We start from the raw sequence: 19,687 nt of genomic DNA, 5'->3' as shown, positions 1-19,687 counted from the left end.
GACATCAAATATGGAGGTTGGTTACAAACATGCATCTAGGCCAGTGAGCAGCCTCAGCAGTAAAACATTTCAAGTGAAGGAGATTCAGGACTCACAGACACAGAGTAGGGACAAGGTGTTTTCGCAGGAAGTGAAATAAAGAGGAAAATGAGCATCATCACATTACAGGAACCCCTGCTGAGTCAATAAAGTTGACACGATGCTGCCTATCATGTTTCAGTGCAGGTCTGTGAGGAAGAGCAGGGAGACCAAGAATATGCCAGACACGACAATGAGAGCTGGGCTCCAAGTGAAGGGATGGAAATGCGCAGACATGTGCTAGGCTGTCTCAAATCTTGAGCTGATGAAGTGTGATGAGAGACCTGAGAGAGCTAGAAGGCTGTTTCGTCTGCGTACAGAACCTCTCTCTCTCAATAGGCCAGCTATTCTGCATCAGAAGTTGCTGCTGCAACACACGTTTCTCTAAACCTAACGTCTCATACAAATTACCAAATTAAGGCAACTTTACAAAATGGAAAATGGTTTAAATGAAAAAAACCTGTACCTCTATATGAATTCCGCCTTTGATGGATGTTGCTGTCCATGGAATTGTCAACTGGTGTGATATCTTGAGAATTACGAGGAATTGGTGTATCAGTCATGATGGGGTTTGGGTCTGGAGACTTATCAATGGGTTTGAGCTCCAGTCTCTCGTGATGGATCCAGAGGTCTGGGGGTTTGACATCTTTGGAGTTCCCTTTATACTTGTGGGAGCCATTCACTGATTTGCAAGCAGCTCGTTTCCTAGGTACGAAATTAAGAGGATTTTAAAAAGTAACTTGTGAATATTATTGGTCAAAAAAGCTTTAAGGTTTAAAACAGTCCTTCTGAGAGATGCTTCAGGCAAAATCAGAAACTACAAACAAATAAGAAAAACAGGCAAGAAGTTTTACCCTGAGGAGAACGATGTGAAATGATGCTGGCAAGATGGGCTGGGGTCAGATCATTAAGGAATTTTAGAGCCAAGACCAGAGTCTGAACTTGCCTCTGTGAGTAAAGAGAAATCCCTAAATGGTTTTAAGCAGGAGAGTAAGGAGATCAGTTTTGAGTTAAAAGTTTAAACCAACTGGGATGTGAAGAATGGATTTGAGGAGTAGGGGACAAAGCAAGGGGGCCGTTAGGATGCAGCTGCAACAATGGCAGCCTGGTTGACAGTGGCCTGGGGCAGGGAGAATGGAGGGGAAAGGGAGGTCTGATGGTTATTAAGGACCCAGAAATGACAAGCCTTGCTGAAAAAAATGGATGTGGGAGAAGACAGAAATAAAGACACAAGAGGAATAAAGGATATTGCCAAGGTCTCTGGCTTAAGCCATTTACTAACACTGGGGAGAAGTAGGTTTGACAGAAAGAATTATAAATTGTTTTGAACATACTAAGTGTCCATCTGAGACATTAAATATAAAACATAAAACAGGCAATTGGGTCTGAGACTGAAGCAAGCCTGAGATTCAGAAGAGAGAAGTCTTGGCTAGAGATAGAAATATGGTAGTAGTTGAAATTCAGAAGTAAATGAAGCCACAGGAGCAGGTAACTCCAGGACCAGGCCCTGAGGAACGTCTATCTGATGGCAGAGTAGACTGGAGAAGCTGTGAAAAAGAACACACAATCATGCAATACGAGAAGAGAGTGTTTTAAGAAGGAAGGAGTAGTTGACTGTGTTAAGTGTTAAGAGAGTAAGATGAGGACTGAAAAATTCCCTTTGGCTTTCGCAACACAGAGGTCAGTAGTAACCTTAGCAAAAGCAATTTTGGTGAAGCAGTGGGAGCAGAATTCGGATTAGAAAGGACTGAAGCATGAGTGGGCAGCAAGTAGAGGAAAGGCTATAATTCTTTCTTAGGATGGAAGAAGTCTGAGCACACTTGAATGTGAGAGGGACGGAGCCAACGGAGAGTGAGAGGTCAGTTGTACTGACAGAAGGACAACCACAAGGACAAGGTCTTTGAAAGCAGGAGGCACTGGGATATGTCAGGTAAGTGGAGAGCAGGTTTCAGATGGGAGGAGGGGGAGAAAATGACTGCTGCCGACATGGAAGGGCTTTAGACCTAACGGTGGTACACTGAGGTAGGAAGTTCTCGTCTGTTGAGTGAGGGGGCTCTAGAGCGACCTGCGAAGAAACTCTGAGGGGCTAGACTCTAAACGCTCTGTCGGCTTTGAGGCTGTGAGAGTCTATACACAGCTACAATTGAAATGGGAGGTGCCTCAGATGTGAGAGAAGACGAAAAGTACTAAGAAAAGCTCACATTTTTCCACAGTCAATGGAACACTTGGAAAGTAGGTCACTCGGGGAGGAGGAGGGGAAAACTCCATAAAGACTTGATGCAACTCTTTTAAACAAAGGGACCCGAACTGTAGGACCTGCAGATTCAAATACAGAGTCCAGAACCTATGACAAACTCATTTTCCTGCCTCTTAATCTGAAGACTTAAGTATTTTAGGACTTTATTTTTTATTTACTTTGGATTTTAGATTCCCCCAAATAAGAAGGAATTCTGTCATTTTGTTTATTCAGATTCTTTTAAATAAAGATCTCAAGGTCTTTGATTAAAACTAGATGTAAAATCAAGTTCATAAAGATAGATAAATGGGAAATGCTGAAAAAGAAGCTTGTAGAAAAGTTCTAGCATAGAAAAATATGATTTTAGAGGTTTTAGGGAGAAACGGTTTTCTACAATCAAAGGCAGGGGAAGCCGTAGGAGGCAGTGATCAAGAGGCAGTGATACAATGTAAGCTGCTGAAAGCTATTTTACTTGGGCAAAAGAAAGATTAAAACCATCACATAACCTATAAACAATAACAAAGTCATTACTAGCAGCAGTTAGAATGTAGCTTGTACTTGACCTCTATACTGAAAACAAACAGATTTATGGTTATTAAATACATGCATCCTTGCCTTGGGCAGAGTTCTGAGGATAATCACATAGACAAGAATTTCTTTCTTTATGGAGCAATACCTCCATCTTATGATCTTTTAGGATACTGCAGCTAAAGTTGTTCTATTACTCATATTGTGTTTTTGCTATTAGGGGTAACTCAAGAATCTTCTTTTTTTAAATGGCACTGTCTTGCTGGCCAGAGATATGAATAGAATGTGACCTAGGGTCAAGGATTCCCTCAGTTTCAGGAGTGAAGGCTATTATCAACCACCACATAATGGTGATCACCTTGCTATCTGCTCTAAACAATTAGCCACAAGCCTCAAAATCCCAGGTGAGTTCAGGGCTAGCAGCCACCTTACCTCTCTGCTAATATGATACAGTGATTATAAATAATCCTTTCTCATTCATTCAATCAATACATCTCCCCATCACACCCCCAACCAGCTCTGCCTCCTGTGGTCCCAACCTCAACTGCTACTTTTGGTGAGTGAAAGTCGCTCAGTCATGTCTGACTCTTTGCGACCCCATGGACTTATACAGTCCATGGAATTCTCCAGGCCAGAATACTAGAGTGGGTAGCCTTTCCCTTCTCCAGGGAATCTTCCTAACCCAGGGATCAAACCCAGGTCTCCTGTACTGCAGGCGGATTCTTTACCAGCTGAGCCTTTGGGAGCACTTCTTTAAAAATACTCTTAAACTTAGAACTAGAGGTCTATGGTGTCCTTCCATCTCAGCTGGCATTTGTGCCATGAAATTCCACAGACTCCTGTGTATCTGGTTCGGTGAGTGCCCAGAGACAGTCAGTCCTCCAAAGGGGCTCCCAACAAGGCTGGACATCATCTACTTTCCTCTCCTAGACTGATTCTGTACACTTGGCTCTTGTGACTTCAGAGGCTGAGTTAAATGAACTATATCTGCTTGGTAACTCTGCCCTGGCTTCCAGTTCAGTGTGGCCAGTAGAAGGCACAGACAAGAGACTGGAGGGCGGGAGGTTATTTCCTCTTCTGCCCCATCCCTGCTGGGCTAGAGGGTGGCAGTCGTTACATTCCTACCACCATACGTGGTTCCTGTTGCAAGTCCTCTCCTGCTGCTTCAGAGCTCTGGAAACAGCTCTGTTTTCTTCAGAAAAAGCTCTCACCTTTCTAAGGATGACAGGGGCCTGTCACCACTGCTGCCTAATGCTAACTTCACCTTGGACGTTGTAAATGGTCCCTTCACTAAAGCCCCCTTCACCCACCTTCAGTGTGCCCCTCTTCCCCTCCCGAACCCAGAAGGACACATATTTAGCAAGAGGAATCATTCTGCATTTTCTTTAAAAATATTTAAAACATTGCTTTTCACGTATTTTATATTTTAACTCTGTGTACAACTCCAGACACAGAGGTCACACAGAAGCAAAAGAATACATACAAAAAATGTATGGGCTACATCTGGGGCTCCTTACTTTTTCTGGTGAGAGGTAGTCCGCCGGGTGCAGAAAACAGCAATGATCACGACCACCACGATGGTGATGACACCAACGGAAACGATGATGACCAGCAGCATGTTACTGTCCAGAGGAGAGGTGGGGCTTCCATGAGGGCTGTTACTGCCTGGGAAGGGAAAGACCGTACGCTTGTGAGTGTTCCAGAATTCTAAAGACGCATACGATCAGGCTGCAGAACCTTCACGTGAGTATAGATAACTTCTGTGAGCTTCTGTATGAAAGTAGTCATTACTGTGCATTCTATAAAAATGCCTTATGAATATGGCCATCTCCTCCAGATGATGAAATCTAGAGAGCTGAGTTTCTGCCCTGGGTGTACCTGGCACAAAGTCAGTGATCCATAAAAGTTTCTCAGATTGTACTGAACTCTAAGCTTGGACCAGTAAGGGAGTCTGTCCCTTGGTGTCTTATATATAAGCTCATCTTATAAAGCACCATTTGTAAATCACTTAAGTTTTCTGACTTTGAAAACCTTTAAAATATGCATACTCATAGAAAACAAAAGTTCCCCCCCCCCACCAACATAGAGCATTGGGATGCGGTCAACTTGAATCATAAAGTCTATTTTTATAAATACACATTCTGTGCAGAGTTAATTTTCTTATTCAGTTTCAGGAAAACAAAGGTCTGTACATATGCACTAATTTGACAAATATTTACCGAGTGGTTACCATGTGCCAGGCATGTTCTAGGAACCAAGGATGCAACAGTGAGCAACAAAGATGTGAATGCTGGGACAGGAATGGGGGCAGACAATACACAAATCATTAGTTTGTAGTTAAGTGCCATGAAAATATAAAAGGGGATATGGTACAGAATGACTGTAGATTAAGTGGTTGGGAAAAGCTTCTCTGAGGAAATGGCATTTGGGCTGAGATTTGAATGATCCTACCATACAAAGACCCAGAGGAAGAACTTTTCAGAGAAGGGGGAACAGCTAGTGGAAGGCTCCTGAGACAGGAATGAGCTTGCATGTTCAAGGGAGAGAAAGGCAGCTAGTGTTGCTGAAACAAAGAGAGATATGCAAAGTTGGAGGGAAGGACGTGAGCAGAAAAAAAAGATGAATATGAGGCTGGAGAGATGTGCAGAGGCGAGATCATTTAGGACCCTGAGGAAACAGATCTTCTTCCTATTACCGTTCCTCTGTGCTCATTGGGTGTGGTTCAGCTTTTTTTTTTACGAGGCCATTTGTAATCCTGCTCTATTCTCAGTCTTGCTCTTCCATTTTCTGAAACACTGTACTTTGCTTCTCACCTTGTTACAAAAGTTATGCATGTTCATATTATAAAATATGGAAAATCCTACAACACAGATTTAACCACCATGGATGTCTGCCATCTTTTCTTCCAGCTACTCTCTCTTATTGCCCTAATAATCAAAGCTGTACCATAATGGGATGAGCTTAGATTTGCTAAGTAATGAGTGTTCAGTCACTAGAAGTACTTAAGAAGAGTCATCCTACATGTCTGGAATGCTGTGGAAATTTCTACCAGGAAGGTGTGGCCTGGGAACTGATGTTCTTAGGAAGGCTCCTAAAGTGATTTTCATATACAACCTGGTTTATAAACTCATGATCTAACTCAAACTACATTTACTGTGGGACTCCCATAACAGTGGATTAGCTGACCTTCTGCTTCTTATTCTATGATTTTATAGGCTACATCCAAGCACAGTGCTAAAGCTGGGCTAATTTTGAAAGCTTAAGAGCTTATTCTTCTACATTTGGTTGAATCACTTCTATCCATTTTGGAGAAGGAGATCAGCAGACAGACAACTTAAAATGGATATAATGACCTTCAATAAAATAACATTTTTATATTTGGGAAAGACTATGGAACTGGGGGCCAGTACAATGAGACCAAATGAGGGCTTTCCATAAAACCATTATAAACAGCAGTACTGAGCTATTGGGTGGGGCAAGCGGTAGAGCAGGCGCTGTGAATCAAAGGCAGGGAATCTGGGCTTCGGGAAGCAGTTCTTTCCTGCATTCCCCAGAGATAAATTCTCATTTAACTGCAAAGGGCCTCTACCTTCTGAGTTGGCCAAAGGCTGTCTTCTAAACTAGAGTAAGAGTGAGCTGCAAATGGGACCCTAGACCCTCCTACTAGGGATATTTATTAAGCCTCACTTTTTCCAGTGGTCATGTATGGATGTGAGAGTTGGACTGTGAAGAAAGCTGAGCACTGAAGAATTGATGCTTTTGAACTGTGGTGTTGGAGAAGACTCTTGAGAGTCCGTTGGGCTTCAAGGAGATCCAACCAGTCCATTCTAAAGGAGATCAGTCCTGGGTGTTCATTGGAGGGACTGATGCTGAAGCTGAAACGCCAATATTTTGGCCACCTGATGCGAAGTATTGACTCATTGGAAAAGACTCTGATGCTGGGAAGGATTGGGGGCAGGAGGAGAAGGGGCTGACAGAGGACGAGATGGCTGGATGGCATCACCGACTGGATGGATGTGAGTCTGAGTGAACTCCGGGAGTTGGTGATGGACAGGGAGGCCTGGCGTGCTGCGATTCATGGGGTCGCAAAGAGTCGGACATGAGTGAGCAAGTGAACTGAACTGGACTGGACTGGACTATTGCGACAGTCTCCTAACCACTCTGTTTTGACTTTGTACTCTTGGCACCCAACTCGTTCTCTACTGTCATCAGGGTAACAATAGATACTCAATAAGTGGGACGTCATAGTTCACCAGTAGTATCAGACATCTTACATTTGTTACTCACATGAGGAAGCTCACATTTCTTAGCATCAGCACCTGAGCTTTTGACAAGTTGGTTTTAACCTACCTTCTCTAACCTGAGCCTATCCTGTTTCTAAGCAGTGTGGTTCCTGGAGAAAGCAGGCTGTTTTAAACTTTTTTTTTTTTTTTTAATTTGGACCATTTTTAAAGTCTTTATTGAACTTGTTACAATACTGCTTCTGTTTCATGCTTTGTTGTTGTGTTTTTTTTTTTTTTTGGTTGTGAGGAATGTGGGATCTTAGTTCCCCGACCAGGAATCAAAACTGCATCCCTGAATTGGAAGGTGCAGTCTTAACCACTGGACCGCCAAGGAAGTCCCAAGCAGGCTGTTTTAAATTGCCACACTTCACACATGTTCTTACTGCACTGCATCCTAGAAATGTTTGACCCCCTCCTAGATATTCAATAATTTTCTCTGTGCCTTTTAAAATCTGGGTCAGAGATCTCTTCCAGAAAGCTTTCTCTTCTCTCTGTCAAATAGCTTGTTACATACTCCCCCTGCTTCTACAGTCTGTTACAGCACCTGAACCTTTAGAAATACGTGTGAATAAATGAATGAATACATAAGCAAAAGAAAAGACAGAGAAGTAACTGCTTTTCTCACAGTCTTGTGGACAGCACATAAATGTAACATATGCATTCCAGGAGGAGAAACTCATAAAGTCCTAGAAATCACAGCCTAAAAATTTCTTGAAGCAAGAAAGTCTGTCTGGCTCTCCAAAGAAGTGGCCGATTTCACTCAAGTCTGGGCAATACTTTTTATTTAAATTGATAGCTGGAGATTAAGAGACCATTTTATTTCTATAATTAGACCAGGAGTTTCTGGAGGACTAGAAACTCTTTTTCCCTTCTCTTCCACGTGTTTCTCATGAAACAGTAAGGTTCATGTGGACATTTTACCATCCTGGATCCCCACGTCTGATCTAGAAGGCTGCGAGCGACAGCAGAAAAGGCACAATATGAAGTCGGAAGCCCTGGGTTTTGGTTCTAGGGCTCCTATAATAAGTGGGTAGGTCCGGGCACATTACTTCTCCCGAGTCTCTTAATGTAAAACCTGGGAATAATGATACCTGTTCTCCCTCCCTCACAATGTTATGACAATAAAATATGATTTCACGTGCAAAAGTAACTTACATATGGTGACGCTGTACAGAGAAGCAGGTGCCACCATTTAAGCTCTTAGGATGGCTAGGAGAGAGGGAATAATTTTTCAGAATTCCCAAACTAAGAACACCACAGTAAGCAGAGTGGAGAGAAATGAATGATTCCAAAGCACCTCTCAGGCTCATTTTAGATGATAGCTAATTCCACCAGAGGGTTTATTTTTGAAAGTAAGGTTCTAATTGTTTTGAAAAGAGGCAGTGGGCAATGACAAGACTGTTTGTTTAGAATCATTTTAAGTTGTATACGCAAATTGAAACAATTTTATTTGTGAATCTATAATAAATGGGTTTACAGTAATTCGGCAAATATTTGTCAGAAAATGCCTAAAGCCAGCTCTGTCGAATAAAAAGAAATAGGTAATAGGCTACAATTCACAAGACAGGAGCTACAAGAAACATTTCAAGATTTCAAGCAGAACTGCATTGTGCCCACAGGAAGCCAAATAAAGCCAGAGGAAGGGCTTTACCGCTCATTGGAGGTTTGTAGTCGGATCCCAGGTCTGGCAGTCGGCTTCCTTTCCCTGCAGACCCCGAGGCTGAAGAAGAAGAAATCATGTCAGTAACAACCCACTCCATTGGTGTGACAAGTCTACTTCACAGCTAGTGAGTGTTTTCTAAAAAAAAAAAAAAAAAAAATTTTCAGTCTACGCTGTCCATAAGAAAAGAAGTAGCACGTACACACGACAGGGGAAAATACAGCCTATTTATGCAAAACAAACTATGCACTGAGGCATCTGAAAGGCTGACACTCCTGTTCCATGGCCGTGTCCAGGGTGTTACAAGGCTGCCCCTTGCTGTTAAGGTTTCTCTAGGCCAAGAAACAGTTGCTGAAAAACTGCTCAGAGCACGTACGGCCAAAGCAGCTTCTGGTGGAAAAGGAACCAAGGGGACCGTTAAAGAAATGGGTTCTTCCAAGGGACTGGCTTGATCTGGCTGAGCAGGTGTCAGTAGTGTTTGGATTCTTTTCTCCAAATAGGAAGCTGCCTTTCTAAATATAAAGTTACCTTAAGTGGGAGCAGGAAGGCAAGCAGAGGTTCAGATTAGGTTCTCAGTTTCTGCTCAGTCAACCTAAATACCCAAAGATAAAAAATAAAAGTCTCCCCTCTGGTTGCTCACAAAGACACTGTCTCCTACTCCATCATCATGGAACATAAGAAGTGAGGCTGCTGACCTTGAGCTTGGGGCCACCTCATATGCTGGACTTCCCTGGTGGCTCAGATGGTAAAGCATCTGCCTACAATGCGGGAGACCTGGGTTCAATCCCTGGTTTGGGAAGATCTCCTGGAGAAGGAAATGGCAACCTGCTCCAATACTTTTGCCTGGAAAATCCCACGGATGGAGGAACCTGGTAGGCTACAGTTCACGGGGTTACAAAGAGTTGGACACGTCTGAGCAACTTCACTCATATGCAGGCCTCAGAAGACCCCTGGGGCTGGAAGGCAGCCTCAGACTTCTCTTGAAGAGGTCTGCAGGAACTGCAAGGTAAGGCTGATCCTTGGCTCATCCAGCTCAACAGACTGCCTGTGCTGGCAAACCAGCACCATCAGGCACTAACCACTGGACTTCTGGCCAGTTATTTAGCTACTATTCTGGGGCCTTGGTTTCCTCATTGTAAAGCAGTGATGATAATGGCACCTGCTGCACGAAAGGGTTGTGAGGATTAAATAGAAATTTAATCCCATAAAATATTTTGAATCCTGCCTGACACACCTAAATGTTTTATAAATATTAACTACTAAATAAATCTTAAGGGAAGAATCTCATCTTACACTCCGCAGAGAGCATGAAGCTTCGGAAAATGCTTATAAATTAGAGTTATTTCTACAAATAAAGCTAGACTAGAAATGCATAAACAAGATGTGTTGCTGTAAAACATTACAGCTAATATCAAGTACCTCTATTAAATTATCAGACATGGAGGAAATGGAAGGAATTAAAGTCTGAAGGTTCCTATGCGTAGTTCATTTAACAGAATGAATCTAGAAATGAAAACAAAAACAAACCTACTTTCTATGTTTCCAGAAGCTCAGTGTCCCCAAAGGCAACAGAAGTTCCTGGGTATCTATGGGGCATATTCCAGAATTTTAAACTCACAGTCCTCAAACCTTTTCCACTGTCCACACCTATGACTTTACTTCACTTCTACTGTCACCATTCCTCCCCAATGACACACACCACATGTCACGATTCCATTTTTCTTTTCACTATGATAAGCTGGCAGAGATGACACAGCCCGTGTAAGGCTCTTCATAGTTGAGGTACTTCTTCGTCAGGTGGCCCATATTTAAGTCAAACTACTCAGAGTAACACGTTATATAAATAGTTACCAATGAACACTTTTGCCAATAAACCAATTGGTTTAACGCCTATATTTCTTAATGTTTTCCTTTTATATTTAACTTATGAACAAGAAATCCAAGGATTAGCCAAATACCAAAATAAATATGGGCAAAGAATTTTAAATACCAAAGGGGTGGTGTAGCTGAGAACTGCAGCCTGGCTTATGGGGTGAAGTGAGGGAAGAAAATGAGCACATATATACTCTGTACACATTCAGTGTTGTTACTGTTCTAGTCTCGTGCTTAAGGTTAAGGTTCTACCATGATCAGGGTGCTTTACACACACACACACACACACACACACACACACACGGGCATGTTTGCAGTTTTCCCAACATACAACAAAAGACTCATTGAATGCAAACACATTTCCCAAACCCTGAAACTTGAAACCTCACACACACACACACACACACACACACACACACACACACACACACACACACAGGCATGTTTGCAGTTTTCCCAACACACAACAAAAGACTCATTGAATGCAAACACATTTCCAAAGCCCTAAAGTTTGAAACCTCAAACTCTGAATCTTCCTTGCCATTAACCAAGATCCAAAGACTTTGTATTTCTAAAAACTACTCTTAAAGAATAAAAGAAACCAATTTACTTTAACTGCTCCTGCTACAGAAAACAGATAACCAACTTTAGCCGACTTTCCAGAGATGAAAATCACAAAGTATAGTTCTCTCTCACCACAGCAACTGCAGTGAGGAGACTATGCTGACAGATAATTCCAGAATGGTGACACTGAGGCCCGTACTTCCTAAACTTCCATTGTACACTGTCTCTATCCTCTTATAAAATAAGCAAATATATTTAAGAGAAGAAATGGAAAAAGAGCCCTGAATTAAGCTTGCAACAAGAGAATGGAGAGCAGTAATTTTGTGAAAGATAATCATACAATTCAGTAGGATACATTTGTATATTCTCTGTTGAGGGAGGAAAAAAGGGTATTCAATTGAATTTGATTAAACTTTTCATTTAGAGACATCAATAAAACTCTAGATGCTACAAATATGACAAATTGGTGTACTTGTTCTCATTATGGCCCAAATCCCTATCTGTATCACAGAATTTTAGTATCTTAGCACAAAGGATAATCTGACCCACATTTAAGGATTATCTCCTCACATCTGTAGAAGTCCAACCCAGTTTTTTTTTTTCCTGCCAGTCTGTTTAGCTCCTAAGTAGATTCTCCAGCTTTTCAGATACCCCAGGTGCCACAAACATGGACTCAACTCTACTTTGGCCAATAAATACGTGATTTTTAACACACAGTACTGGTACTGATTTTTAGGAAAAAACAAAAACAACAAAAAGCTAATAATAGGTCACAAAAGAGAGGAAAGGAAAGAGAGGCCAGCTACTCATTTACCTTGATCATTAGCCATTTTATCAGAGGAGTCCGCTAACAGGCCAAGCACAGGGGAAGAAAAAGACAAGAGCAAGGATCACAAGCTTTGAAGATGGGACAGGCAGAATTTTTAAAGGAAAAAAATTAAAACCCCGCAAACTTCCAAGCACCTTGAGTCTTCTTTTTCGTGCTAACAGAAAAGAAATCCATGTATGTTTTCCATATTTCCACAGACTCAGTCCCCAACTTACTGTTATTTCCTAAGCTCACCTGGTTCAATATTTTACTGTCACTTTCTTATCTAGAGTTTTCTTTAAAGGGCCCCTTTTGTCTCTTTCTCTCTACAAAGGTCAGTGAACAAGCCTTTCACCGTTAAGAGCCTGCATGTGTTGAAAGAGAATCATCCATCACAATAACATGCTACTACTCTATCTAGGAACCAAGAGAATCCCATCTGATCTGACTGGCTTAGATCACTGCAGTTCATCTGCCTCGAGCAGCCCGGAGTCAAAGTTCCCCTGTCAATGATAGGTTTAGGTCAGTAACCTAGGGAGCACTGATCTGGTGGTCAGGGGGTAGGATCATTTTCAGATAAATGCCCACACGGTAGCTTGTAAGCACATCATCAGGATTTTCTGTATCATCCACAGTCTCTACATGCTAAAGTGACATGTACACGCATAATCCCACTCAAGAGACACACAATGGAACACTCTGTTTGGGGGCCTTTACCTTTGGGTGTTCTGAACTGGACAGCTTCAGACATGGGCCCCATGCCCTTTGAGTTCCGGGCTTGGATTTTGAAGTAGTATGGTGTGTCAAGTGTTAATTCCTGTATCTGGTGAGTCAGCCTGTTTCCCACAACAGGCTCGATAACCCAGTCATGTATCTCTGCATTCACATCCGTGCTGTAATATATGATGTAACCTATCCAAAGGGATTAATGGAAAAAGAAACCTTATTCCTGCTCTTTCTTTTGCGATCAGTAAGTCTATAAAAGATATATGTCACAGCATACACAAATAGAGAACTAGTTACAGATTAACAATAGTAACAAGTATTTTAAATGCTACACTAAATATAATACAGAGAAAACCACAATTTCAACAGTGCCAGACTATAAATTATTATCTGTATCAGCAGCTGAAGTAATAAAAGTAGTTAAGGTAAAAATATAGGGTTAACTACTCTCAAAAGCTAGGAAATTATATAAGGAAACCATACTAATCAACATTCCAACATTCTGTACTTCAACGGTCTACTTCAGTTAAGTTAATGCAGTTTTGAAAAAACTTAATGGCCATTACCATCAGTAATGGCCTGACAGTGCTATTTGAACTGTCACCAATGTGATCTCCCAGGAGAAAAACTCCGAGGAGATGGGCAGCCACCTTTGCTAGATTCTCCCAAACGTGAGGTAGGTGAAGTCACAGTGAAACATCACCTGATCGCATCCACCAGAGGGCGCTCTATATCCACAGTTGAGGAAGGAAGAACTACACCCACGAGCGTACACAGTACAAAAAGGCACTGACAGCATCATTTCTGGTTTTTAAACACAAAATGTAATGTAATCCATGTCAAGTCACACTTAATTCCTTTAAGGAAGAGGCAAATTATAAAACCTAAATTAAAAATGACATAACGACTGGGGATTTAAGGAAAGGGATTCCTAAAGAAAGCTGAATGCTCAGTTCAGTTCAGTCGCTCCGTTGTGTAAAACCCTTTGTGACCCCATGGACTGCAGCACGCCGGGCCTCCCTGTCCATCACCAACTCCCAGAGCTTACTCAAACTCATGTCCACAGAGTCGGTGATGCCATCCAGCCACCTCATCCTCTGTCGTCCCCTTCTCCTACTGCCTTCAATCTTTCCCAGCATCAGGGTCTTTTCAAATAGGTCAGTTCTTCACATCAGGTGGCCAAAGTATTGGAGTTTCGTCTTTAGCATCAGTCCCTCTAATGAATATTCAGGACTGATTTCCTTTAGGATGGACTGGTTGGATCTCCTTGAAGCCCAACAGACTCTCAAGAGTCTTCTCCAACACCACAGTTCAAAAGCATCAATTCTTCAGTGCTCAGCTTTCTTTATAGTCCAACTCTCACATCCATACATGACTACTGGAAAAACCATAGCTTTGACTAGATGGACCTTTGTTGGCAAAGTAATGCCTCTGCTTTTTAATATGTTGTCTAGGGTGGTCATAACTTTTCTTCCAAGGAGTAAGCGTCTTTTAATTTCATGGCTGCAGTCACCATCTGCAGTGATTTTGGAGCCCCCCAAAATAAAGTCTGTCACTGTTTCCTCTGTTTCCCCATCTATTTCCCATGAAGTGATGGGACCAGATGCCATGATCTTCATTTTCTGAATGTTGAGTTTTAAGCCAACTTTTTCACTCTCCTCTTTCACTTTCATCAAGGGGCTCTTTAGTTCTTTGCTTTCTGCCACAAGGGTAGTGTCATCTGCATATCTGAGGTTATTGATATTTCTCCCGGCAATGATTCCAGCTTGTGCTTCATCCAGCCCAGCGTTTCTCATGATGTACTCGGATAGAAGTTAAATAAGCAGGGTGACAATACACAGCCTTGACTCCTTTGGAACCAGTCTGTTGTTCCATGTCCAGTTCTAACTGTTGCTTCCTGACCTGCATACAGATTTCTCAAGAGGCAGGTCAGGTGGTCTGATGTTCCCATCTCTTGAAGAATTTTCCACAGTTTGTTGTGATCCAAACAGTCAAGGGCTTTGGCATAGTGAATAAAGCAGAAGTAGATGTTTTTCTGGAACTCTCTTGCTTTTTTGATGATCCAACAGATGTTGGCAATTTGATCTCTGGTTTCTCTGCCTTTTCTAAAACCAGCTTGAATATCTGGAAGTTCACGGTTCACATGCTGTTGAAGCCTGGCTTGGAGAATTTTGAGCATTACTTTACTAGTGTGTGAGATGAGTGTAATTGTGCAGTTGTTTGAACATTCTTTGGCATTACCTTTCTTTGAGATTGGAATGAAAACTGACCTTTTCCAGTCCTGTAGCCACTGCTGAGTTTTCCAAATTTGCTGGCATATTGAGTGCAGCACTTTCACAGAATCGTCTTTTAGGATTTGAAATAGCTCAACTGGAATTCCATCACCTCCACTAGCTTTGTTCATAGTGATGCTTCCTAAGGCCCACTTGACTTTGCATTCCAGGATGTCTGGCTCTAGGTGAGTGATCATGTCATCTTGATTATCTGGGTTGTGAAGATCTTTTTTGTATAGTTCTTCTGTGTATTCTTGCCACCTCTTCTTAATATCTTCTGCTTCTGTTAGGTCCATGTCATTTCTGTCCTTTATCGAGCCCATCTTTGCATGAAATGTTCCCTTGGTATCTCTGATTTTCTTGAAGAGATCTCTAGTCTTTCCCATTCTGTTGTTTTCCTCTATTTCTTTGCATTGATCACTGAAGAAGGCCTTCTTATCTCTTCTTGCTATTCTTTGGAACTCTGCATTCAGATGGGAATATCTTTCCTTTTCTCCTTTGCTTTTCACCTCTCTTCTTTTCTCAGCTATTTGTAAGGCCCCCTCAGACAATGATTTTGCCTTTCTTTTTCTTGGGGATGGTCTTGATCTCTCCTGTACAATGTCACGAACCTCTGTCCATAGTTCTTCAGGCAGTCTGTCTATCAGATCTAGTCCCTTAAATCTATTTCTCACTTCCACTGTATAACTGTAAGGGATTCGATTTAGGTCATACCTGAATGGTCTAGTGGTTTTCCCTACTTTCTTCAATTTAAGTCTGAATTTGGCAATAAGGAACTCATGATCTGAGCCACAGTCAGCTCCCGGTCTTGTTTTTGCTGACTGTATAGAGCGTCTCCATCTTTGGCTGCAAAGAATATAATCAATCTGATTTTGGTATTGACCATCTGGTGTTGTCCATGTGTAGAGTCTTCTCTTGTGTTGTTGGAAGAGGGTGTTTGCTATAGCTAGTGCGTTCTCTTGGCAAAACTCTGTTAGCCTTTGCCCTGCTTCATTCTGTACTCCAAGGCCAAATCTGCCTGTTACTCCAGGTATTTCTTCACTTCCTACTTTTGCATTCCAGTCCCCTATACTGAAAAGGATGAAAAGGACATCTTTTTTGGGTGTTAGTTCTAGAAGGTCTTGTAGGTCTTCATAGAAATATTCAGCTTCTTCAGCATTACTGGTTGGGGCATAGACTTGGATTACTGTGATATTGAATGGTTTGCCTTGGAAATGAACAGAGATCATTCTGTCGTTTTTGAGATTGCATCCAAGTACTACATTTTGGACTCTTTTGTTGACTATGACGGCTACTCCATTTCTTCTAAGGGATTCTTGCCCACAGTAGTAGATATGATGGTCATCTGAGTTAAATTCACCCATACCAGTCCATTTCAGTTCACTGATTCCTAAAATGTCGACGTTCACTCTTTCCATCTCCTGTTTGACCACTTCCCATTTGCCTTGATTCATGGACCTAACATTCCAGGTTCCTATGCAATATTGCTCTTTACAGCATCAGACTTTACTTCCATCACCAGTCACATCCACAACTGGGTGATGTTTTTGCTTTGGCTCCATCCCTTCATTCTTTCTGGAGTTATTTCTCCACTGATCTCCAGTAGCATCATGGGCACCTACCAACCTGGGGAGTTCATCCTTCAGTGTCCTATCTTTCTGCCTTCTCATACTATCCATGGGGTTCTCAAGGCAAGCATACTGAAGTGGTCTGCCGCTCCCTTGTTGTCAGACAATGCTAAGAGATGCTTCTCAGTTTCCTTTGTTGTTCAGTTGCTCAGTTGTGTCCGACTCTTTGCGACCCCCATGAACTACAGCACACCAGGCTCCCCTGTCCTTCACTGTCTCCCTCAGTTTGCTCAAACTCATGTCTATTGAGTTGGTGATGCCACCCAACCATCTCATTCTCAGTCACCTCCTTCTCCTCCTGTCCTCAATGTTTCCCAGCATCAGGGTCTTTTCCAGTGAGTCGGCTCTTCACATCAGGTGGCCAAAGTTTTGGAGCTTCAGCTTCAGCATCTGTCCTTCCAATGAATATTCAGGGTTGATTTCCTTTAGGACTGGATGGTTTGATCTAGTTGCATCCAAGGGACTCTCAAGAGTCTTCTCTAGCACCACTGTTCAAAAGCACGAATTCTTCGACATTCAGCCTTCTTTATGGTCCAACTCTTAACATCCATATATGACTACTGGAAAAACCACAGCTATGACTATATGGACCTTTGTCAGCAAAATGACAAAGGTCACTCTGCTTTTTAATGTACTGTCTAGGTTTATTACAGCTTTTCTTCCAAGGAGCAAGCATCTTTTAATTTCACGGCTGCAGTCACCTTAGGCCACCTTTTCATACAAAGGAACTTCAGGAGGCGAACTCTGGCTCCACAGCATACATTATCTGGATCAGAGGCAGGTTTTTCTCCCTGATAAAGATGAGGAAGGCATAGTGCCTTCTACTCTGGAAGTCCAAGGGAAAATTCAAGTTCCTGTCAGAGGTCCAGGCCAACTCAGACTTTTAACTTGAGTTGTAAGAGCACAGGAAGCTGAAGTAGCAGCAATTCTGGATGAAAAAAGAAACTATAAGCCTAACGGATATTTTTGAGCTTTGGGGTAAAAGAGGTGAATTTATATTTATTGGGTATCACCCTGTAGAATTAGGCAGCGTCTTCAACCCCAAGACCCTGGTCATGTAGTCAAAGACAGAGAAGAATAGCTCTCTTGAGGACAATAAATAAGTCTGTATGTTCTACCATAACCAAAGACCGTCTAGTGCAACCCACACCATTGGAGTTTCATGAAATATGGGTCAGAACAACCAGCTGGTGACTCCTTTTTATGTCACTAAACAGCACCCCTTGCTTCAATTTCCAGGACCATCATGTCACATAGCACCCCAAAAAATGGTCAGGTCAAGTCTTGAGACCCCCATTCCTCCCAAGAACAAGGCATTCTCCTAGAATGCAGGAACAGGGAACAGCCACACACTCACAGGCATCTCTGGCCTCTTACCTGTAATCTTGCCATTGGCTTCAGAGGGAGGCTGCCAATTTACAATTATGGTCCTAGGTTTCCCCTCTTTACTCACAACTGTCACATCCTTGGGCGGAGAAGTAGGAACTACAAAAGAATAACACTTTTAGTAATTCCTGTTCATTTCAACTGAATTCACCATTTCCTCAACCGTCTCCATTTAGAAGGCACAATAAAGGGTACAGCCTCTTGGCTTCAAAGAACTCACTGTCTGTCTATAAACAGCCCCAAGAAAAAGAAGAATATGCAAAGTACCAAAGAGGAAATACCATATTGAGAGGACAAAGGACAGGCATCCCAGACGGGGAGGTCAGGCAGGATGGTTAGGTAAAATTAAAAGCCACCTGCAGTCCCTGCTTGGTAGATCAGGAGACAGAAAATGAGAAAAGTCATGTAATGTGCCCAAGACTACGTTTTCTCCCCTAATTTGGATTATTTTGTTAGAAAATTTTTAAGTGTAAAGTAACTTTGTCTATACCTATATATAGTTGGCTTTCCAAACCAAATATGATATTTGAAAACCACCATTCCCCTAAAGAATAAATGATTTACAAATTAATGTTTTATTATGTTAAATTTGCACCGAAAAGATAGTCAACCATTAAAGGTTATTGCTCTGAAATGTAAAGCTGTTTATGGAACAGAAAAGCCAATTAAACAAAAACGACAGTGAGTCTGGGTTTCCATGGTAGTGGTGGTGAAGTTTCTAGGTCGTGTCTGGACCTTGCGACCCCATGGACTGTAGCCCCACCAGGCTCCTCTGTCCATGGGATATTCTCAGGCAAGAATACTGAAGTGGGTAGCCATTTCTTCCTCCAGGGGATCTTCTGACCCAGAGATCAAACCCACATTTCCTGCATTGCAGAAGCCTCTTATGTTTCCATATTATGGCTGAAAACTTTTAATGTATTAATACTAGTTGGGAAATCAGCATATTAAGTATATCCTTACATTTACTCTTTTCCTAAAATACTAGAAATCTCCTGGTATGAAATGGAAGGAAGCCAAGCCCAGTGAAATGTAAACTCCTAATGGAATATCATTTATTACCTAATGGGCTGGAATGAAAGCACAAAGGTATTTTTAAAACTGGCAAAGAAAGCAAACTCAAGTTCTGTTTACATTTTTGTGCACTGCATTTCTTTCTCTCCGAATCTATCCCTTTTTTTTTTCTCTGTAGGAAATTCAACCAACTGTGCCAAAGATAAGACATCAGGGCCAAACCCAGTCTGGAGAGACTTTATAGCTCCGTTTTTTTCATTATTCACATAAAGGAGAGAAAGAAATAGGAAGGTGGAATAGACAGAGCCTCCCAATGGTTACACATATCCCCATGCCAGGGAAGTATAAGGGGCAGAAGGGCAGGCCTCCAAGTGAGCAAAAAGCAAGCAAAACTTTCAAATTAGATGGCTTGCTTTCCCCTTTATTTACTTAGCTGTATTTTTTCTTTCATGTTTACTTACAGACAAAAACCCTAAGAATACTCCAGTAGGAGACTTGATAAGACACTAACCAGTTTGCAAGAAAGCTTCCAGGGAAGTTTAGGAGCGCTCTGGTAAAGTGCTGAGGCTCTAGCAAGCATGGTATTGGTAAAGGGCAGGCTACTTCATCTTTTCCATCTCAATTTTCCAGA

At 42.0% G+C, this 19,687-nt stretch overlaps 1 protein-coding gene across 9 annotated transcripts in view; it reads right to left on the bottom strand.

The window, feature by feature from the left end:
• The window catches only part of NEO1 (neogenin 1), a 239,511-nt gene that overhangs the window by 13,693 nt on the left and 206,131 nt on the right, over positions 1-19,687 (bottom strand). For 6 of the 9 annotated variants that reach the window (XM_027553167.1, XM_027553159.1, XM_027553165.1 and 3 more), the window contains exons 19-24: positions 18,034-18,141; positions 12,747-12,941; positions 12,036-12,068; positions 8,777-8,845; positions 4,360-4,507; positions 545-783 (exon numbers count right to left, since the gene is read on the bottom strand). In XM_027553167.1, the coding sequence (XP_027408968.1) occupies positions 545-783; positions 4,360-4,507; positions 8,777-8,845; positions 12,036-12,068; positions 12,747-12,941; positions 18,034-18,141 (792 nt within the window). The remainder of the gene's footprint in view (positions 1-544; positions 784-4,359; positions 4,508-8,776; positions 8,846-12,035; positions 12,069-12,746; positions 12,942-18,033; positions 18,142-19,687) is intronic. The other 3 variants (XM_027553160.1, XM_027553164.1, XM_027553163.1) reach the window with 1 other exon arrangement.

Source organism: Bos indicus x Bos taurus, chromosome 10, assembly GCF_003369695.1.
Source record: "Bos indicus x Bos taurus breed Angus x Brahman F1 hybrid chromosome 10, Bos_hybrid_MaternalHap_v2.0, whole genome shotgun sequence".
Lineage (NCBI taxonomy): Eukaryota > Metazoa > Chordata > Mammalia > Artiodactyla > Bovidae > Bos > Bos indicus x Bos taurus.
The sequence above is the reverse complement of the archived record's forward strand: the minus strand, read 5'-3'. Positions and strand labels throughout refer to the sequence as shown.